At 53.5% G+C, this 21,896-nt stretch overlaps 2 protein-coding genes across 5 annotated transcripts in view; both read left to right on the top strand.

The window, feature by feature from the left end:
- Positions 1–13,770, top strand: part of SYS1 (SYS1 golgi trafficking protein) — a 41,535-nt gene extending 27,765 nt beyond the window's left edge. Inside the window, exon 3 of the mRNA XM_008274763.4 lies at positions 13,634–13,770. Within this exon, the coding sequence (XP_008272985.1) occupies positions 13,634–13,640 (7 nt within the window). The 3' untranslated portion in view covers positions 13,641–13,770. The remainder of the gene's footprint in view (positions 1–13,633) is intronic.
- The window catches only part of DBNDD2 (dysbindin domain containing 2), a 44,655-nt gene extending 27,675 nt beyond the window's left edge, over positions 1–16,980 (top strand). Inside the window, exons 1-4 of one of the 4 annotated variants that reach the window (XM_070051775.1) lie at positions 11,620–11,790; positions 13,634–13,780; positions 13,975–14,112; positions 16,317–16,980. In XM_070051775.1, the coding sequence (XP_069907876.1) occupies positions 11,781–11,790; positions 13,634–13,780; positions 13,975–14,112; positions 16,317–16,522 (501 nt within the window). In that variant the 5' untranslated portion in view covers positions 11,620–11,780 and the 3' untranslated portion in view covers positions 16,523–16,980. Of the gene's footprint in view, positions 1–11,619; positions 12,064–12,578; positions 13,107–13,633; positions 13,781–13,974; positions 14,113–16,316 lie in introns of those variants that run through there. The other 3 variants (XM_070051774.1, XM_002721230.5, XM_008274759.4) reach the window with 3 other exon arrangements.
- Positions 16,981–21,896: the final 4,916 nt, after the last annotated feature.

Below are 21,896 nucleotides of genomic sequence, written 5' to 3'. Positions count from 1 at the left end.
TTCATATTGAGTGTGTTTTCATAGTTTGTGCTTTTCAAGGAATTAGTCCTGTAACCCAAGATGTCAAACGTATGTGTGCAGAACTGGTCCCAGTAGCCCCTATTATCTTGTTAATGTCTGTGGAGTCTGTAAGGTTATACCCTGTTGTATTCTTGATATTGACCATTCAGGTCTTCTCTGTTCTTTTGGCAATCTTATTTTTTCTTTGTTAATAATTTTTTAGTACAGAACCAGAAATCCTCTTTTTATTCTTACCCTCTTTATCCCTAAAAATTTAAAGTGCAGATGTTTCCGGATATATAAATAAGAACTTGTGGAACGGAACGCTCTGAATCTTGTTCACATCCATTCTGTTAGACAAAGACACATCTACCAATCCCTGAGATAAAGCCATTCTCTACTGTAGGCTCCTGCTGAGATGGTGCACCGTGGAGCTTTTTAGAACCCTATTGTTTGATTCAGATCTGACGGACATACTTGGGATTTGCTTAGAGGTTTTTATCTGACTGAATAGTACTCTAGGCACTGCCTTAAGTTGTATTGAGATGTTAATACAGGGATTTGCAGTCAGATTTTATATTTGGACCGGATTTTCCTGGCAGTGATTTGCGCTTTGCTAGGAAGCCATTTCTCGGTGTTGCCGTCATGTGCCATTTGGCGAGCCAGCATTTTCTCAGCCATCAAGTCCTGGCTCTCGTTTCGCAGTCCTTCCTCTCAGTGTAGCGTTTCTCAGCCTCAGCGCTGCCGACATTTGGGTCATTCTTCGCTGTGTGCCTTGAGGGGCTGTCCTGAACACTGTTGGGTGTTTCAGAGCATCCTGGCCTCTGCTAACCAGCAGAGTTGCCGGTAGCAACCTCGCCAGCTTTGACAACCGAAAATGTCTCCAGACATTGCCAACTGTCCGCGGGGAGGCAGAATCATTCACCTGAGAACTGTTGCTTTCGCTTATTCTCCGCCTCCTGCATTTTACTTTTAGCAGCAAGAAAAAAACCCCGGTGGCATCTTCATCATGCTGCCCGCAGGTGTGCTTCTGCAGATCACCCCTTTCGTGGGCACGTTTTCTGGTTTCCACTTGGCTGCAGGCAACACAGTTGCTAACCTCCACGCCACAAGTAGTTTCCCAATAGTATTTACCTCGTTTTGTGCACATCCTTGATGCCACCACCCCTCTACCACAGCACCAAGATCTCTGTGTTATCTGTTGACACATAACATTAAGGCATCCCAAAATCCACCAGGTTAAAGCCCGAAGTCTTCATTGTCTCAGCGCGTTGAGTGGTTGTGCCTCTGAGGCTCTCTCGGGGTTCCAGTCAAGCCCCGAGCCAGGGCCTTCCGCCATCTCGGGCTTCCACACTCACCCACTGCTGCTGGCAGGCCTCGGTTCCTCACCGGCTGTTAGCTGGACACATCACTTCCTCCCCATGTCGGCCTCTCTACAGGGAAACTGACAACACGGTGTCTTGCTCACTCCAGAATGAGTGATCCAAGCAATAGAGAGAGTACACACAGAGACAGAGCTGCAGGTTTTTTTTTTTTTTTTAAAGATTTATTTTTTAGGCCTGTGCCATGGCTCAATAGGCTAATCCTCCACCTGTGGCGCCAGCACACAGGGTTCTAGTCCCCGTCGGGGCACCAGATTTTGTCCCGGTTGCCCCTCTTCCAGGCCAGCTCTCTGCTGTGGCCCGGGAGTGCAGTGGAGGATGGCCCAAGTGCTTGGGCCCTGCACCCCATGGGAGACCAGGAGAAGCACCTGGCTCCTGCCATCGGATCAGCGTGGTGCGCCGGCCGCAGCAGTCATTGAGGGGTGAACCAACGGTAAAGGAAGACCTTTCTCTCTGTCTCTCTCTCTCTCACTGTCCACTCTGCCTGTCAAAAAAATTAAAAACAACAACAACAAAAAGATTTTTTTTTTATTTATTTGAAAGGCAGAGTTACAGAGAGAGGAGAGAGAGAGAGAGAGAGAGAGACAGAGGGAGAAAGAGATACTGAGATATCTGCTGGCTCACTCCCCAAATGGCTGCAACCACTGGGTCTGGGCCAGGCTTAAGCCAGGAGCCAGGAGCATCTTCCAGATCTCCCATCTGGGTGGCAGGAGCCCAAGGACTTAGGCCATCTTCCACTGCTTTCCCAGGCACATTGTCAGGGAGCTGGATCAGAAGTGGAGCAGCCGGGTCTGGAACTGGCACCCACGTGGGATCCAGAATCACAGGTGGAGGCTTAACCTGCTACGCCACAAGGCCAGCCCCATGTTTGTTTGTTGCTTTTCTTTCTTTCTTTCTTTCTATTTTATTTATTTATTTATTTATTTTTTGACAGGCAGAGTGGACAGTGAGAGAGATAGAGTGAAAGGTCTTCCTTTGCCGTTGGTTCACCCTCCAATGGCTGCCGCAGCCGGTGCGCTGCAGCCGGCGCACCGCGCTGATCCGAAGCCAGGAGCCAGGTGCTTCTCCTGGTCTCCCATGGGGTGCAGGGCCCAAGCACTTGGGCCATCCTCCACTGCATTCCCGGGCCACAGCAGAGAGCTGGCCTGGAAGAGGGGCAACAAGGGACAGAATCCGGCGCCCCGACCGGGACTAGAACCCGGTGTGCCAGCGCCACAAGGCGGAGGATTAGCCTAGTGAGCCGCGGCGCCGGCCTGTTGCTTTTCTTAATGTCAGTTTTGAAAAGCACATAGCAGGCCGGCGCCGTGCCTCAATAGGCTAATCCTCCACCTTGCGGCGCCGGCACACCGGGTTCTAGTCCCGGTCGGGGCGCCGGATTCTGTCCCGGTTGCCCCTCTTCCAGGCCAGCTCTCTGCTGTGGCCAGGGAGTGCAGTGGAGGATGGCCCAGGTGCTTGGGCCCTGCACCCCATGGGAGACCAGGAGAAGCACCTGGATCCTGGCTCCTGCCATCGGATCAGCGCAGTGCGCCGGCTGCAGCGGCGGCCATTGGAGGGTGAACCAACGGCAAGGGAAGACCTTTCTCTCTGTCTCTCTCTCTCACTGTCCACTCTGCCTGTCAAAAAAAAAAAAAAAAAAAAGGCACATAGCATCAGTCCCGCCATACCCTGCTGGTCACACGGATGCAGTATGGGAACGGACTGTGCAGAGTAAGAACCACAGAAAGCAGGGAACACTGGCAGCAAGCTGTTCGCTGGCTGGCTGCTGTGTTTCAATTTTATTTAATTCAAGCTATTTTTTTTTCTAAAAAATAAAAATATTTTTTCTAATTTCCCTTTGGTCTTCATCTTTGATTCGTATTTTATTTCTAAGTATTGAGGGTGTTTTTCAGATATCTTTGTTATTATTTCCATTTTAATTCTGTTATGTTCATAAAACATATTATTTAGTTCTAAAATGCTTGAGATTTGTTTTTATGGCCCATAGTATGTGTCTTGTTGAATGTTTTATGTGCACTTCAAAAGAACATTTACTCCATTTTGTTACGTAGGTTTTTTTTTTTTTTTAAGGTTTATTTATTTATTTGAAAGAGTTACACAGAGAGAAAAGGAGAGGCAGAGAGAGAGAGAGGTCTTCCATCTGCTGGTCCACTCCTCAGATGACTGCAATGGCCGGAGCTGTGCCCATCTGAAGCTAGGAGCCGGGAGCTTCTTCCAGGTCTTCCCATGTGGGTGCAGGGGTCCAAGGACTTGGGCCATCTTCCGCTGCTTTCCCAGGCCATAGCAAAGAGCTGGATCAGAAGTGGAGCAGCCGGGTCTTAAACCGGTGCCTGTATGGGATGCCGGCACTGCAGGCAGTGGGCTCAACAACGCCACAGCGCCTGCCCCTATAGTGTTTTGAAAGTATCAGTTGAGGGGCCGGTGCTGTGGTGTAGAAGGTAAAGCTGCTGTCTTCAGTGCCAGCATCCCATATGAGCGCCGGTTCGAGTCCTGGCTCCTGCACTTCTGATCCAGCTCTCTGCTATGGCCTGGGAAAGCAGCAGAAGATGACACAAGTGTTTGGGCCCCTGCACCCACCTGGGAGACCCAGAAGAAGCTCCTGGCTCCTGGCTTCGGATAGGCCCAGCTCCAACTCCAGCTGTTGCAGCTATTTGGGGTGTAAACCAGGGGATGGAAGACCTCTCTTTATCTCTCTCTCTCTCTCTGCTTCTTTCTCTCTCTCTCTCTCTCTGTTTCTCCTTCTCTCTCTCTCTCTGTAACTCTGCCTTTCAAATAAATAAATAAATCATTTAAAAAAAAAAAGTGTCAACTAGAACAAGGTAGTGACAGTGTTAAGGTATTCTGTGTACCCTTACTTTTCTGGTTTACTTGTTTTATTGATTACTGAGAGAAAAGTGTGGAATTTGCTAAGTATAATATGGATTTTTCTTATTTCACATCAATTTTTAAAAAGATTTATTTTATTTATTTGAAAGTCAGAGCCAGAGCCAGCACTGTGGTGTAGCCAGTTAAGTCACTGCCTGCTGTGCTGGCATCCCATATGGCCTCAATTCAAGTCCTGGCTGCACACTTCTTCCTTTTTTTTTTTTGACAGGCAGAGTTAGACAGTGAGAGAGAGAGACAGAGAGAAAGGTCTTCCTTTTCCGTTGGTTCACCCCCAAAATGGCTGCTACGGCCGGCCGGTGCGCTGCGCCAATCCGAAGCCAGGAGCCAGGTGCTTCCTCCTGGTCTCCCATGTGGATGCAGGGCCCAAACACTTGGGCCATCCTCCACTGCCTTCCCGGGCCACAGCAGAGAGCTGGACTGGAAGAGGAAAACCAGAACAGAATCTGGCGCCCCAACCAGGACTAGAACCCAGGGTGCAGTGCCACAGGCGGAGGATTAGCCTAGTGAGCCGCGGTGTGGGCCCTCCACCACTTCTGATCCAGCTCCTTGCTAATGTGACTGGGAAAGCAGCAAAGGGTAGCCCAAATGCTTGGATCCGTGTATCCACATGGGAGACCTGGATGAAGCTCCTGGCTCCTGGCTTCAGCCTGGCCCAGCTTTGGCTGTTGTGGCCATTTAAGGAAGTGAACCAGCAGATAGAAGAATTCTGTGTTTCTCTCTGCCTCTGCCTCTACCTCTACGTCTATGTCTACCTCTACCCCTACCCCTACCCCTACCCCTACCCCTACCTGTACCCCTACCTCTACCTCTACCTCTCTATAACTCTGCCTTTGAAAGGAAGGAAGGAAGGAAGGAAGGAAGGAAGGAAGGAAGGAAGGAAGGAAGGAAGGAAGTCAGAACCACAGAAAGACAAGGAGAAAGAGAGATCTTCCACCTGCTGGTTCACTCCCCAAACGGCCACAACAGCTAGGACTGGGCCAGGCTGAAGCCAGGGGCCAGGAGCTTCTTCTTAGTCTCCCACATGGGTGCAGGGGCCCAAGAACTTGGGCCATCCTTTGCTACTTTCTCAGCCATAGCAGAGAGCTGGATCGGAAGCAGAGCAGCCAGGACATGAAATGGTGCTGGCAGTGCCTTACCCACTACACCATGACGCTGGCCCCTATTGTTTCGACTTAATGTCTTTTTCAAGTTCTGTTACTAGGTGTATGGTTATTAAGTCTTCTTGGTGAATTGAACCTTTTTTATCATTATGCAATGCCCTATCCATCCCTGGTAAGTCTTTCTTCTGAAGTCTACTTTGTCTGATATTAACATTACCCCCTCTGCTTTCCTTGGTTAGTGTTGTATGGTATATCTTATTCTGTCCATTTACTTTTTTTTTTTTTTTAAGATTTATTTATTTGAAGGGCAGAGTGACAGAGAGATCTCCTATCCACTGGTTCACCCCCTCAGTGGCCACAGTAGCCAAGGTTGGGCCAGAAAGGAACTTCATCTGGGTCTCCCACATGGTTGGCAGGAACTCAAGTACTTGGGCCATCATCCGCTCCTTCCTGGTGCATTAGCAGAGAGCTGAGTCAGGAGAGGAGTAGCTGAGACTTGAACAGGCATTCAGATATGGGATGCCAGTGTTCTAGGCAGTGGCTTAACCCACTGTGCCACTTGCTGACTCCATCCTTATACTTCTTAAAACTTCTTATTTAGTGGTTGCCCTTACCTTTACAATACCTATATCTAATTTATCACTGTCTATCTTGAAATGTTATAACACCTTTTTAAAATTTTATTTATCTACTTGACAGGAAGAGTTACAGAGAGAGAGAGAGAGAGGTCATCCATCCTAGGGTTCACTCCCCAAATGGCTACAATGGCTGGGGCTGGGCCAGACTAAAGCCAGGAACCAGGAGCTCCTTCCAGGTCTCCCACATGGTGGCCCAAGTACTTGTGCCATTCTATGCTGCTTTTCCCAGGTCATTATCAGGGAGCTGGGTTGGAAATGGAGCAACCAAGACATAAACTGTTGCCCAAATGGGATGCCTGCGAATGCTGCAGGCTGTGGCTTAACTTGCTGTGCCACAGTGCTGGTCCTATCTTCTTTTTTTCTTTCTCTCCCTCTTTATTTTTTTTTATAAATAAGATTTATTTATTTGCTTGAAAGGCAGAGTTACAGAGAGGCAGAGGCAGAGAGAGGGAGGTCTTCCATCCTCTGGCCTGTTCCTCAGGTGGCCGTAATGGCCAGAGCTGCACCCACCCATAGCCAGGAGCCAGGAGCCTCCCCCAGGTCTCCCACACGGGTGCAGGGGCCCAAGTACCTGGGCCATCCTCCACTGCCTTCCCAGGCCACAGCAGAGAGCAGGATCTGAAGTGGAGAGGCTGGGACTTGAACTGGCGCCCATATGGGATGCCGGCACTGCACACGGCGGCTTTACCTGCCATGCCACAGCTCCCGCCCTGAACCTCTCTTCTTTTGTTTTTTTTTTTTTTTTTTTTGACAGGCAGAGTGGACAGTGAGAGAGAGAGACAGAGAGAAAGGTCTTCCTTTGCCGTTGGTTCACCCTCCAATGGCCGCCGCGGCCGGCGCGCTGCGGCCGGCGCACCGCGCTGATCCGATGGCAGGAGCCAGGAGCCAGGTGCTTTTCCTGGTCTCCCATGGGGTGCAGGGCCCAAGCACCTGGGCCATCCTCCACTGCACTCCCTGGCCACAGCAGAGGGCTGGCCTGGAAGAGGGGCAACCGGGACAGAATCCGGCGCCCCAACCGGGACTAGAACCCGGTGTGCCGGCGCTGCAAGGCGGAGGATTAGCCTAGTGAGCCGCGGCGCCGGCCTATCTTCTTTTGTTAAAAAATAAGATACCACTCCATTATTTCTGGTGAGAAATCTGCTGCCGTTGCTATGTTTATTCCTCTAGGGAGATAGTTTTTTTCCCTCTAGATGCCTCCAAGATGTTCCCTTTGTTTTGGTTTTCAGCAGTTTGAATATATCAGCTTGTATTTGTGTGTGCTTATTTGTTGTGTGTGTGTTTGTGTATTGACACTTGTTCATTTTTGGATTCTGTGTGTTTCTTGGCTCTGTGGTTTGATATCTTTCATTATTTTCTGAGAATTAAATATAAAAATATATATGAGGGGCTTCGAAAAGCTTCTAGAAAATGAAACTGAAAGAGAACCCAGGGGTGGGTGTTTGGTGCAGGAGTTAGGATGCTGCCTGAGTTCAAGTCTCAGCTCCACTTTTTTTTTTTTTAATTAAAAAAATTTTTTTTTGACAGGCAGAGTGGACAGTGAGAGAGAGAGAGAGAGACGAGAGAAAGGTCTTCCTTTTGCTGTTGGTTCACCCTCCAATGGCCGCTGTGGCCGGCGTGCTGCAGCCAGCGCACCGCGCTGATCCAAAGCCAGGAGTCAGTTGCTTCTCCTGGTCTCCCATGGGGTGCAGGGCCCAAGCACTTGGGCCATCCTCCACTGCACTCCCGGGCCACAGCAGAGAGCTGGCCTGGAAGAGGGGCAACTGGGAGAGAATCCGGCGCCCCACCCGGGACTAGAACCCGGTGTGCTGGCACCGCAGGGGGAGGATTAGCCTAGTGAGCCGTGGCGCCAGCCTCAGCTCTGCTTCTGATTTCAGCCTCCTGCTCATGCACACCCTGGGAGGCAGCAGGTGACGGCTCAAGTACTTGGGTCCCTGCCACTCAATTGGGAGACCCAGCTTGAAACTGGGATTCCTAGCTTCATCCTGGCCCAGCACTGGTTGTTGCAGGCATTTGGGGAGTGAACCAGCGGATGGAAGACCTCTCTCTCCCCTTCTCTGCCTCTCCTTCTCCTCTCTGTGTAACTCTGACTTTCAAGTAAATAAATAAATCTTAAAAAAAAAAAAGAAATTTTAATCACTTATATATTAGCTCTTGGATGCGTTCTGGCTTGTTTGTTTGTTTCACTCTTATCTCTTTCTGTTTCAGCTTGAGTAGTTTCCTGTTGCCCTGTCTGCAAGTTCATTGATTTTTTTTTTTTTTAAGATTTTACTTATTTATTTGAGAGATAGAGTTTCAGACAGTGAGAGGGAGAGACAGAAAGGTTTTCCTTCCGTTGGTTCGCTCCCCACATGGCCACAACGGCCGGAGCTGAACCAAGGAGCCAGGAGCTTCTTCCAGGTCTCCCACGTGGGAGAAGGGGCCCAAGGACTTGGGTCATCTTCTACTGCTTTCCCAGGCCGTAGCAGAGAGCTGGACTGGAAGAGGAGCAGCCGGGATTGGAACCGGTGCCCATATGGGATGCCGGCGCTGTAGGCAGAGGATTAACCTAGTGCGCCACCGCACCGACCCCCTTCACTGGTTCCTTTCTCAGCTATACAGAGTTCACTGAGGAGCCTGTTGGGCAGTCCTCAAATCTGGTATATGGAGGTGGGGGGGATTTTTCTAGCATTGCCATGTGACTCTGACTCTCTCTCTCTCTCTCTCTGTCTCCCTCCCTCCCTCTCTCATAGTCTCCTCTCTGCTAAAATCCCCTTCTCTTCATTCACGTTGTCTACATTTTCCTCAAGAGCCTTCCACAAACCGGCTGCAGGTGTCTGAAACTCCGTCGGGTAGCTGCAGCCCTGGTCCTGCTCACGGCTGTGTCCTCGCAGTGGGGTTCCAGTTGCTCCGTGGATGTGGTGTGAAGGGTAGGGTTCGTGGGTCTGAGCCACTCTGGCCAGGAGTGCAGGCCGGTTGGGTTCTGCTCTGTGATCCCCTCAGTGTCTGTGGCTCCCACGGGTTCTGTGCTCTCATGCAGGCCTCCTGTGAATATGGTGGCTGAGCTCACCCTGGCACGGGGACTTTGCCTTCTGCCTGCTGCACAAGTGAGCCCGGCCTGGACCCCCTTCCTCCTGCTGCACAAGTGAGCCCGGCCTGGACCCCACCTCTCCTTGGAGGCCCTTGTCCTTGCTTGGAATTCACACTGATTGGTTGCTCTGCAACCTCAGCTCTCCAATGGGTTTGACAAGCATTATGATCTTTGTAGAATACTCATTTTTTTTCAAAATTGTTGTTAGTGTGGTAATGATACCCTTCTCAGACTTTTTGTCCCAGATGGGAGCCAGAAGTCTCTGGCCATCTGCTTTCCACCTCCTTTGTCCACCCACCCCTGACCCGCCTCTTTCTGGGTGACACCCTTTCCAGTTAGCCCCTTAAATGATTTTCGGCTTGGGTGTTCTCCCTGCTCCCTCCACCTCTTCTTGTGGCAAATATCTAGCACAAAAAGGGGTGGAAGTTGCTGACAGTTCAGCTTCTTGGGCTCCAAGTAATCCATGGGGTCCTATTTCCAGGAACAAGCCTGCAAATGGGGGAGACGGCTGTGGGAACTGAGCTCCCGTCTGTCACACGCATGCGTCGGTCTCATTCTATGCTGGAAAATGGGACCAAGTGGCTACTACTGAGTGACATACTTCTTGGAAAGTGAAAATTGAGGCCAGCATTATGACATAGTGGGTAAAGCTACAACCAGCGACCCCAGCATCCCATATGGGCACTGGTTCAAGTCCTGACTGCTCCAGTTCTGATCCAGCTCCCTGCTAATGTGCCTGAGAAGGCAGAAGAAGATGGCCCAAGTGCCTGCACCCATGTGGGAGACCTGGAAGAAGCTCCTGGCTTTGGCCTGACCCAACCCCAGCCGATGTGGCCATCTAGGGAGTGAACCAGTGGAGGGAAGACCCCCCCCCCCCCGTTACTCTGCCTTTCAAATAAATGAATCAATATTTTTTTAAACAGGTGAAAACTCATCAAGAGAGACAGGCTGGGAATAGTGGTTCCCCGCAGTCTCTGGAGCAGGCAGCCTACATTCAGTGCCAGCTCTAGGGCCTTCACCTCTGTGCACCTCAGTGCCTGCATCTGTACAATGGAAATAGTAACAGTCCTTACCCCGTGGGACTGTCCAGAGTAATACACGTACAGCGCATGACATTACCGCTGGTACACGGTAAACTCTGTGGACGCGTGAACACTGCAGGTTCACTCCCTGCAGTGTCAGAAAAGCATGGAACAGTTCTCTCTCAACCCATCAGATCAGCTAATGTCTGCTGAATGTCTCCAAGGGGCCCGGGTCCTGCCGTAAGCACTTATACGGGTTGTGTCATACAGACCAGGGGTTAATTATTCCCATTTAATGGCCTAGATCAGGGAGGAGAGAAGGTGAGTGTTTACCCAGCTGGCTAAAGGCAGCAGCAGGTTTCCAACCCCAGGGAGACCTGTGGACTGCAACGCCTTAACCACCTCGCTTGTTGCTTCCCACAAACTGGTTTCCACTCTCATAAACCGGTGGGCGGGCCGCTTGCTGTATTTATCTCACTGGGTTGTGATGGGGTCCACCTAATGCAAGAGACAGCTGTGGGTGTTTGCAGGGTGCTGGTCCAGGACTTTCCACACCTCCACCCTCTGCTGATGAACTCAGTTCTGCCAGACTCAGCTCGGCAGCACCGGGATTGTATTCTGACAACGAAGGGATCCGAGCAGGGGTGGCCCGGCGGGCCTGTGTTCTGAAACGGGAACTGGCTGTAGGGTGGGGGAACCGGCCCGGCCCGGCCCGGCCAGAGTGAGTACGGAAAAGCCAGGCAGAAAGAAGAGACTGTGGCGGAAACGGAGGGGCACGGCGGGCTGGAAAGATCCTTAGGAAAGCGAATGGACAGGAAATGGAGGTGTGTGTTAATGTGGGCGGCAAGGAAAGGGAGTTGCCAAGGACGACGCCCAGTTCCTGGCTGGCTCCCGGATGTTTGTTGAATGAATTATCGAGTGACCGCAGGGCAGAAGCATCTGGGGCTGACACCCGTCCCCAGCTGCTGGTGCCCCGCTGCTTCCGGAGCTGAGACGACGAGGGGATGGGCGGGAAAGGAGGAGGAGAATGGGCATGGTGTCGTGGTCCAGGGGATGCTAGACTGGGCACTGCCAGCCCAGCTCCGACCTAGGAGGCGCTGCGAACGGGACAGGCGTTGCTCCTCGGCGGGCAGCCTGCCTCGGCGTCTCCGCCCTAGCCGGGAGGGATGGGCAGCGCCCCTCTTAGCACCATGGGGTTGGCTCCTCGCCGGCGTCCAGGGGCGCGGCGCAGCGGCCCACCCCTCGGGCGCCCATCCCGCCCAGTGCGCTGGTAGGCTGGGCGGCGGCTGTCCAGTCCAGAGCCAGGCATCGGGAGAGCAGCGGGGGTGAGTCCCGGGGTCGGGGGTCGCCTGCTGAAATGCACCTGACCGGCTGGGCCGCACCGGGCAGGGCGCCCCTCCGCCGCTCCGGTGGGTCGCACCCTCCCTTCCCCAGCGTGCACCTTCTCGACAAATGCGCGGGTTAAGTGTGGCAAGTGTGACCAAGGGTGCGGCGAGTCAGGGCGCGTGGGCGCCGCCGGGAGTGGGAGAGCAGCAAGTGTGCGTGGGCAGGGCCGGCGCGTGTGCCCGCCGCGGGTCTGCGCGGGGCGGGGGTGCCGCAAGTGTGCAGCGGAGAGGCGGAGATGAGCGCACGGGCGTCGGCGGCGAGGGCGGAGTGCCGAGGAGTCCCGCGGGTTGCAGGGAAGCAGGATGCGTGCGGGTAACTTTTTGCTCGCCCTGGAAGTAGGAGCAGTCGCGCTCCAAAGGGGCTGCCTCCGACCGCTGGGCGAAGAGCGAGCGAGCGCGCCCGCCGCCGCCCCTCCCCCACTTCCGCCTCCCGCCTCTTCCTCGTTCCCGGCTCCCAGGGCCCGTCGGTCCCGGGGGAGACCCGGAGGCGCAGCCCCACCCCGGCCGGCGCGGCTCGCTCCCACGCCCCCGCCGCCGCCTCGCCGGAGCGGACAGACTGAGTCGGCGGGGGCGCCGGGCGCGGCAGGTAGGGGCTCGGGCGGCGGTGGGCGCAGGTGCCGCGGGGGACGGCGGCGGGGACGAGAGCGAGGGTGGACTGGCCGGGAGGGGCAGCGCTCCCTTCCCCTCCCCCCCGGCGCGGCGCGTCCCTTTTTAGGGAATTCTTTGCTTCTTGCCCACTGCGGGTGGGGCTGAGACAGGGCGCTCTCGCTGGCTCCTGCCCGGACCTCGGGCAGCCTCCGGCCCCCCACCCCCAAACCTTTCCTCCCGGCTTCTGCAAGCACCTATGGTCGCGTAAACAGTGCCTTCATCTGCTCCTGGTTCCGCGGTCCCCAGAGAGCAGCCCCTTCACTCTGGCGAGACCCCGGGGGTTAGGAGAAGGGGGAAAGAGAGGGGTCGTCCGGCAGCCCCCGGTCCCCGGCCGCTCCCCCGCCCTCGACCTGTCCTCCCCCGCCCCGCTGCGGGAGCGGACGGCCCCCCGGGGCCCTGGGTATTTTTAGCGTGATGACCTGGGCGGCAGCTCCCGGAGCCTTTCCCTGGAATCGGCGTCAGCGCCTCCCTCCTCCGCGGCCAGCCCGCGGTCGCACAGCCTCCCCACGCTTCCTCGGCCCTGCCGGGCGCACTTGGCTTGGCTTCCCCTTGAGCTGCCCCAGCGCCCGTGGGGCTGGCCAGGGTCCCGGACAGGCTGGGCCCTGTCCCAGGGCAGAGTGAAGACTGCTTGGGAGGATGAGGGTCCGGTCCTCAGGGCAGAAACTCCCCTGCCCCTGGTGATGGCCGGAGCAGAATGCCAGGGACGGGAGTAAAGACGCCGGCACGGGCTCTCGAAAGGCCTCAGCCCTGGGGTCAGGAAGCCCGGCCGGCGCTGGACCCGGGACCCACCCTTCTGCTGTCTACTCACTGACCAGTAGGGAGATAAGACCGTGGGGTGGGGGGTGGGGGGAGAGGCAGCTGGAAGCAGCAAAGGAGCTGTTGGAGTGGAGAGAAAAAGATGGTAGCCCCGGAATGGCCACCTTCACGGGGGTGCCTTGTGCCATCTTCAGATGGGCAGAGCCAAGTCTGGAAGTCGGGGCTGTGAGTTCAGGGAAAGGGTTTGGAAAGGATGGTGGGGGTGGGGTGTGGAGGGAGAAGGATGGGGAGGAATGGAGTTGCAGCACGGGAGGGGGAGGACCCTCCACCCCCGCACTGCCCTGTCCGCCTCCCCCACCTGCTGAGACCAGTTGGTCCATTAAGTGGAGAAGGAGCTCCGCCCCTTTTGGGCTGGGCCAGCCCCTGGAGCCCCGCTCTGAAGGGCACCACGCTGTGTGCTGGCCCTTGGCTGCGCTCCCTGAATACAGAGGACCTCTTGCCGTGCCTGGAGCTGGCATCCCCTTTGTGGGGCCCGGACAAGCCCCGCCCCCCGCCTGATACTTAGGAGGATGGACTTGGTTTCAGGGAAGGAGAAGGAGGCGGCCAAGGCCAGAAGTGCCCAGGCTGGCACCAGAGGCCCCCACGGCTGGGGATGCTGGCTGCAGAGGGCCCTGCTCTGCCAGCCCGAGCCCGGCTGTGCCCCCTCCCAGCCTCGCCGCCACACCTCCTCACCTTGCTCCTTTTCCCTGCAGTTGCTGACATGGACCCAAATCCGCGGGCGGCCCTGGAGCGCCAGCAGCTCCGCCTGCGGGAGCGGCAGAAATTCTTCGAGGACATCTTACAGCCGGAGACAGAGTTTGTCTTCCCTCTGTCCCACCTGCATCTCGAGTCCCAGAGACGTAAGTTGCAAGTCCTGAGGACAGATAGAGGCTCGAGTTGCACCAAGAAGGCGGTGTGTGGGTTCTGAGTCCTGGGGGACCCCTCCCCTCTTGTTTCCTTGGCCTTCGAACCCTCCACCTTGGGGCCTGACCTGACTGTCCCATTCGCTTCCGCTGGGTCCTCCCCTCCTGACGCGCCCCGTCCCGGTCTGCAGCCCCCATAGGCAGTATCTCATCCATGGAAGTGAACGTGGACACACTGGAGCAAGTGGAACTCATCGACCTTGGCGATCAGGACGGAGCAGACGTGTTCTTGCCTTGTGAAGACCCTCCGCCGACCCCCCAAACGGCAGGTATGGCTCCTGCTTCGGGGCCGTGGGCACCAGTCTGCCGGAGCCAGATGTCAGGCTCTGGGCTGGGGAGGATTCCAAGTAAGGGGCTGGAAGTGACTGTTTCCGCCAAAGCACGGCTGGTTATTCTGCTTTTAGGGAAGTTGACCCTGAGGGGAACTGGGTTACAGATGCCCCATCAGGACTGGAGGAATGGCTGACCTCTGCAGCCTTTTTAATTTTATGTTTGTGAGTTTAACATAATTACTGTAATTAAGCTAATATATAATTTTTGTACTCGACAACTTAAGCAATTTTAGTCATCACAATATTTACAGAACAGGAATCTGGGTTCCTAAGACTTCGCTAAGGTTCCTAGTACTTGTTCCTAAGTACTTTACATATCACGTCAGTGCTTACGGTGTCTCATCAGAGCGGGTGCTAATCCCCATTTTATTCTATTTTTTTTAAGATTTCTTTTTATTTGAAAGTCAGAGTTACACAGAGAGAGAAGGAGAGGCAGAAAGAGAGAGAGAGAGGTCTTCTATCCGATGGTTCACTCCCCAGTTGGCCACAATGACTGGAGCTGCACCGATCTGAAGCCAGGAACCAGAGACTTCTTCTGGGTCTCCCATGTGGGTGCAGGGGCCCAAGCACTTGGGCCATCTTCTACTGCTTTCCCAGGCCACAGCAGAGAGCTGGATCAGAAGTGGAGCTGCTGGGACTTGAACCGGCGCCCATATGGGATGCCAGCACTGCAGGCCGTGGCTTTGCCTGCTGTGCCACAGCACTGGCCCCATTTTATTCTACTTTTTAAATTAATTAGTATATTTATTTGCGAGGCAAACAGACAGAGTGAGCTCCCATCTGCTTGATGGTTCACTCCCTGAATGCCCTCAACAGCAGAAGCCGGGAGCTGGAACTCAAACCAAGTCTCCCATGTGGGTGGCAGGAGCCCAGTTATTTCAGCCATCACTACTACCTGCCAGGATTTTCATGAGCAAGAAGCTGGAATTCCCTTTTTTTATTTTTATTTACTTATTTTTTTAGTTTGATTTCTTTGAAGGGCAGAGTTGCAAAGAGAGAGAGCAGAGGTAGAACAACAGTGGTCTTCCATGCACTGGTTCACTCCCGGAACGGACGCCACAACCAGGGCTGGACCATCTGGAAGCCAGGAAGCCAGGCGCTTCCTCCAGGTCTCCCACGTGGGTGCAGGGGCCCAAGCACTTGGCCGCCTTCCGCTGCTTTCCCAGGCACGTTAGCAGGGAATCGAATTGGAAGTGGAGCAGCCGGGACTCAAACTGGCGCCCATATGAGATCCTGATGCTGCAGGGAGCAGCTAACCTGCTACGCCGCAGCACCAGCTCCACTAATCCCTACTTTATAAAGAGGGAAATTAGGCTCAGAGAGGTTGTCACACCGCCACCAAATGGAAAAGCCGGGTTACAAACAGTCTGACTGCAAAGCCCACGTGCTTCCCTTGTAAGATAGACACTCCTTATTTAAATACTTACAATGCCAGACATCTTATGAGCATTTGTAGATTTTATCATCAAGACCCTTGGGGAGGCCGGCGCTGCGGCTCACTAGGCTAATCCTCCACCTTGCGGTGCCAGCACACCGGGTTCTAGTCCCAGTCGGGGCGCCGGATTCTGTCCCGGTTGCCCCTCTTCCAGGCCAGCTCTCTGCTGTGACCCGGGAGTGCAGTGGAGGATGGCCCAAGTGCTTGGGCCCTGCACCCCATGGGAGACCAGGATAAGTACCTGGCTCCTGCCATCAGATCAGCGCTGTGTGCCGGCCGCGGCAGCCATTGGCAGGTGAACCAACAGCAGAGGAAGACCTTTCTCTGTGTCTCTCTCTTTCTCACTGTCCACTCTGCCTGTCAAAAAATTAAAAAAAAAAAAAAAGGTTAAAAAAAAAGACCCTTGGGGAATGCAGGTAACGTTTTTTACAGAGGAGGAGCAGAGTCCTTGAGCAGGGTGGTGACTTGCCCAAAGCTACCGTAAGCGACACAGGTAGCTTTCTGCATGGGTTGACGTGACGATGGAGCCCAGAAGTGTGGTGATGGGGAAGGTGCCGGGGGTCAGGAGTTGGAGGTCCTCATGTCGGCTCTTGCTGGTCGGTGAAGTGACTTTGGACAAGTCCCTGTCCTTTCCGGACCTCAGTTCTCCTGACCAGATCATCTCCACGGCGTTCTGTGGGCCTGACCCCCTCTTGTCTCTGAGCAGGGGTGGACGACCATCCAGTGGAGCTGAGCCTGCCAGTGCCCGCGGCAGACAGGCCCACATCCCGGACCTCCTCCACGTCTTCCGACTCCTCCACCAACCCGCGCAGCCCAAATCCAAGTGACGGCGGGGCAGACACGCCCTTGGCACAGTCCGACGAGGAAGAGGATGGAGGCGATGCGGGGGCAGAGCCTGGAACCTGCAGCTAGCACTGGGCCCGTCCGACAGACTGACTGAGCTGGCTGTGCTTCATCGGAGGTCCTGGGCCCAGCCGGAGCTCCCCGGGGGAAGAACCAGACTCTACTTGCAGTAGGCACGAGAAGGAGGGCAGGATGGTGGGATGGTGTGGCCCTCTGAGAATTAACCCGCTCCTGCTTTTCTGCTAATCAGTTCCCGCTGCAGCCCTCCCGCCGGTTTTTGGGTTACTCTGAGGTAGGTCTTGCAAGTGAGGAGACACAAGATGACGTAGGACAGGATGCCACTGCCTTTCTCAGCACTGCTCCCTCCCCCAGACTTTCCCGTAGTTTTCTCCTAGAATCTTCTAAACCAGTGTCTAATGGACGTGCACTCCTCAGTACTGTAAGTGAGGTGGCGCTCCAGCCCTCTGCCTCCTTACGTCCTTTTTGGAACAGGGCACGGTATAAATAATAAAACAAATAACAGCCTACCAAGCATCCCATTGCATTTTTCACATTGCAGAGCTGTCAGGCTCACTAGGTGTCCAGCTCTCTGTCAGTGCTCTACACCAGGACTGTATCCCGACCACGCATTTATCCCACTCTTAAAGAAATCTTGAACACTTGCGCTAGGTATCTGGAAAACAGTTCTGAGCAAAACAGGCCGCGTCCCTTGCCTTCCTGGAGTTTCCTGTCTGTGGAGGAGAAAATGAAGCGAATGCCACAGCTCACAGCATAGTCAGTAGCATGATCGGAGCGGCTGTGGCGCCGGAGGACTTTGGAGAGTCCATGGAGAATGGGGTTAAAGGATGTTCGTTCTGGTCCTAAAAGATTTTGGTCTCTGCGCGTATCCTGTGAACTTTTGAAGCCGCTTGGTACCAGAGGATAGGGGCATTTTAACCGAGCTCGCGTGGACATGGAAGAGCTGGTTTTTAAGTTGAGATCCGAGGGGTGGTTAGGAGGTAGCAGGTCAGAGGATGGGGAGCGAGCCAGGCAGAAAGGGCAGTTTTTGTAGACCAAGTGGAGGGAAAGGCGACACCCTCAGTTTGACTGGATTTTTGGTTGTGACGAGAAGGGAGAAGTAAGACTGACGAAGGTTAGGTTGTGAAACGCGTGAGGTCTGTATCACGTTTAATTCATCATTCTGCCTGCTAGGAGATCATGGCTCCAGAAATAAGTTTATGTCCTCCTATTAAAGAAGTCCAGCACAGGGGGCCGTATGGATGCCCCCTGGGTACTGTGCCCCGGGCTCCTTTGTGTCTGTTTTTGCTCAGCCAGACAAGATATGCAGCTGCTTTCTCACTGACACCTCATGTCGAAAACGGCTGTCAGAGGTCAGTCACCATGACCTTGAAACTGGAAGAAAGCTGAAGACGTGGGGGATGGGCGAAGAGGGCCCGGCCGGATGGCTGTTCCTACTTTTAAGTGTCTGGAAGTTCTGACCAACAGAAATGCTGGTTTTTGGAAAGATAACCCTTTTGAGTCGCTGAATTATCAGTGATCTGACTTCTGTGCCACCTGTCAGACGCCTCAGAAGCACCCTGGCCACTTCTTTAGAAAGGCATAGCTGCTGTGTCGGGAGAACTGGGGTTTTGTTGCTAAGGAACAAGGTGACATTCGTAATGGGGTAGGTAACTAGAAGCCACGTTAAGAGTTTGTATCAGAAGGAATAAAACATTACTGGTGGTTGGCTTTCTTAAAAAGCTGATTCTGGCTGTATCGCAGGGAGTGCGCTGCAGAACAGGCAAATAAGCCAGTAATCCAAGCCAGAGACGACGGTGGCTCATAGACCTGCGTGCTGATGCGCTTAATTGGGTCCAGGCAGGATACAGACAAATAAATGCCACTCTTCGTTCAGTAAATACTCAATGTTAGGACTTCGCATGTGCAAGGCTCTGATGGTCTTGTGGATGCAGTAGTGGCCAAAAAGACACATTTCCTGCTCCTGTGACGTTAATAGTCTACCAGGGCCTCAAATGTAAAAATTGTGAGCATGACTGGCACTAAAAAGGACTTGGCTTATTCAGAGAGAGCCCTCCCCCCTTTTAAAAAATTATTTATTTATAAATAAAAGGCAGAGAGAGAGAGAGAGAGAGCTCCCGTCTGCTGGTTCACTCCCCAAATGACCTCAATGGCTGAAGCTGGTTTGGTCCAGACTCAGAAGTTTCTTCCCAGTCTCCCATCTGAGTGCCGGGGCCCTTGGGCCATCCTCCGCTGCTTTCTCAGGCACACTGGCAGGGAGCTGGGTTGGAAGTGGAGCAGTCGGGACTTGAACTGGCGCCCATAGGGGATGCCAGCGTTGCAGGCAACAGCTTAACCAGCTATGCCGCAACGCCGGCCCCCAGGAGATCCTATCGGTGTTCCCTGTGAGGAAGCAGCACTGGAGCTCAAGTCTGAATGATGAAACGGAGGAAATTAGGGAAAGAGCGGCTGTAAGGGCTGCTTGGTGGACACCGGAGAAGACGCCTGGAGGCTGTAAGGATTGTGGGGGTCTACGTAAGAGAGTGGACGAGGTGAGGGTGGAGGGGCTGCAGAAATGGCAAGCGACGAAGAGATTTAGGAGGCAGATTCTCAGAGATGTGACTGGTGAGTGAGAGAGGAAGGCGTCCAGGGAACCGCCATTGTTTCTGCTTATCCGAAGGACGATCCGGAGCCTCTACTCCGATGCGAAGTTTAGGAAAGAACCAGGCGGGGAAAGAAAGTAAGGCACTGGGTTTTAGACAGAATGAGTTTCAGGTGTCTCAAGAGGACATTTTGGGTAGGCAGTTGGATCCATGAGGATGGAATTTAGGTGAGAGGATTGGGCTGGAAAAATGTCAGTGAATTGTCAGTATATTAGTTGTAAGTGAAGCATGGGTGTGAATGAGCTTGCCCAGGGAGAGAACGTTGAATGAGAGGACCCAGCCTTAAGGAACTACAACTCATTTGTCTTGTTTAAAAAAAAAAAATCATTCCATTTCCATCTGTCATGGGATCAGTGATCTTCAGCCTAAATCTCAAAGCTCTCTGTGCCGCCCAGGCTGAGCGACAGGGCTGCTGTCTTCCTTCCACTCCTGCGGGAAGCCATGGTAAGTGACTGTTCCCAAGTGCTTTTTCTAAGACTAGTGAGAAACTTACTCCAGGGAAGGAGGCGCGCAGCCTTCCCCCATCTCCAGGAAGCCTGTGAAGTGAATACCTTTGTGCAAAAGCCTCTGAGTCCAAGTTAAGATCATCCACTAAGCTGGGCTGGGGCCAGCCCCATGTTAACCTTTGAGTGTTTTCTGACTTGCTTATGGCCACTGCACACGGCAGACTTGGTCTCCGTTCTCTTGTGCCTCCACCTTTTCCTTCCTACCACCCATTTGACTGTCTTAGCTGTTCTTGGGCTGTGACCCGTGAGCTACATAGCCCCTGCCATTCAAGGCTTCTCAGCAATTAGGATCACCCCCTTCCCTCAAGGGTTAATGATGGGACGCTCTATTGGCTGGCTTGCTGTCAGCATGCCAAAAAATCTTTTAGTACCCCAGGCACACAATGCTAAGATTGTGAGGTTTGGGACGGGGAGCCTGCCCGAGGAGACGGATCTACAGCCCTCTCAAGACGGACAATTGTTTGTGAGACTATGGGGTGACTTCAGATTGGCTACTGTGAACCCCAGCCATGTCTGGAAAAGTCTAGGGTCAGCTGAGACCACAGGACCACTTCCTGGTTGGGACAGTGATCTCTCTTCCTGCCAAACCACAAGGGCCTTGGCTGGTCCTCAGAGCCCCCATCTCCAACTGACTGTTTTTTGAGGCTACAAAGTACCCTTTGAGATGGGAGGATAATTTGGAGCCAGCTCCGAATCAAGGAGCCTAGCTTTCAGTCTCTTGACGACAGTGTGGCTGCTGTCTGTTGTAATAAAGTCACAGTGCGGCTTCTCTGTTGCATAGACTTGTCAAAGGGTAGACGTGGTGACGGACTCAAGAGGAGGGAAGATGACTAGCTCATCCTTGTAGAACCCTGTGCTCTGCAGGAAATAGAAGGGGTGGCAGCTCAAGAGGATTTATCAGAAGGCTCGTGCTGCAGGGACTCGCAGAGGTGCACAAAACTCAACACTGCATAGCAGGGCAGGGTGAGAGCAATGTCTGTGATGGTGTTGTCTTGCTCACTCATTCGAATGTTACTGAGCAACTACCATGTGCTTACCAGTTTGCTGAGGCAACAGAACTACTAAGGTGACCAAGAGTTCTTCCAGGAGCAGCCGTGGCCACAGGTAATGGGCATACAGCATGATGAAGGCTATAGTAGAGGTGCCTAAAGAATGATGGTTCACAAGAGAGGGTGGAGGGGTAAGCCTTCGTTGGGGGTGACTGGATCTTGTATGATGAGGGTAAGCAAATTCAAGGAACTTCTGAAAACAGTTAAAAACACCAAATGTCGACCAGAACATGCAGCAAGCAGAACTCACACATTGATATATTTTGGAGAAACATCTGACAGGTTTTTTGCTTTGTTTTGTTTTAATTAGGCAGAGTTACAGACAGAGGGAGAGACAGAGAGAGAGGTCTTCCATCTGCTGGTTCACTCCCCAAATGGCCTTAGAATGGCCAGAGCTGGGCCGATCAGGAGCCAGGAGTTTCTCTCAGGTCTCCCATGTGGGTGCAGGGGCCCAAGCACTTGGACCATCTCCCACTGCTTTCCCAGGCCATTAGCAGGGAGCTGGATCGTAAGTGGAGCAGCTGTTGCCCATATAGGATGCCAGCACTGCAGGCTGAGGTTCAACCTACTACGCCACGGTGCCAGCCTGACACTTTTTTATAAAATTAAATACACCGGCCAGCGCCGCGGCTCACTAGACTAATCCTCCGCCTTGCGGCGCCAGCACACTGGGTTCTAGTCCCGGTCGGGGCGCCGGATTCTGTCCCGGTTGCCCCTCTTCCAGGCCAGCCCTCTGCTGTGGCCAGGGAGTGCAGTGGAGGATGGCCCAGGTGCTTGGGCCCTGCACCCCATGGGAGACCAGGAAAAGCACCTGGCTCCTGGCTCCTGTCATCGGATCAGCGCGGTGCGCCGGCCGCAGCGCGTCGGCCGCGGCGGCCAATGGAGGGTGAACCAACAGCAAAGGAAGATCTTTCTATCTCTCTCTCTCTCTCTCACTGTCCACTCTGCCTGTCAAAAAAAAAAAAAAAAAAAAATTAAATACACCACCTCTTTAATCCAGCAATTCCACATGCCTATAGGATATGATAAATTTGTGTCGACACTCTTAACTTGTACAGACAACACTATCATTCTTAATAAGAAAACTTCAAAGAGTTCATATGTGCATCGGCAGAATACATAAAAACAAAAAACTGCGATTACATCCAAGAACAGGAATGATTCTCCAAAACCGTCTTCCCACGAAAGAAGCCTCACACAAAAATCATGCATGTGATAATTTCATTTA

The sequence above is a fragment of the Oryctolagus cuniculus genome, chromosome 11, assembly GCF_964237555.1.
Source record: "Oryctolagus cuniculus chromosome 11, mOryCun1.1, whole genome shotgun sequence".
Taxonomy (NCBI): Eukaryota; Metazoa; Chordata; class Mammalia; order Lagomorpha; family Leporidae; genus Oryctolagus; species Oryctolagus cuniculus.
Note: the sequence above shows the minus strand (reverse complement) of the source record. Positions and strands in the feature narration are given on the sequence as shown.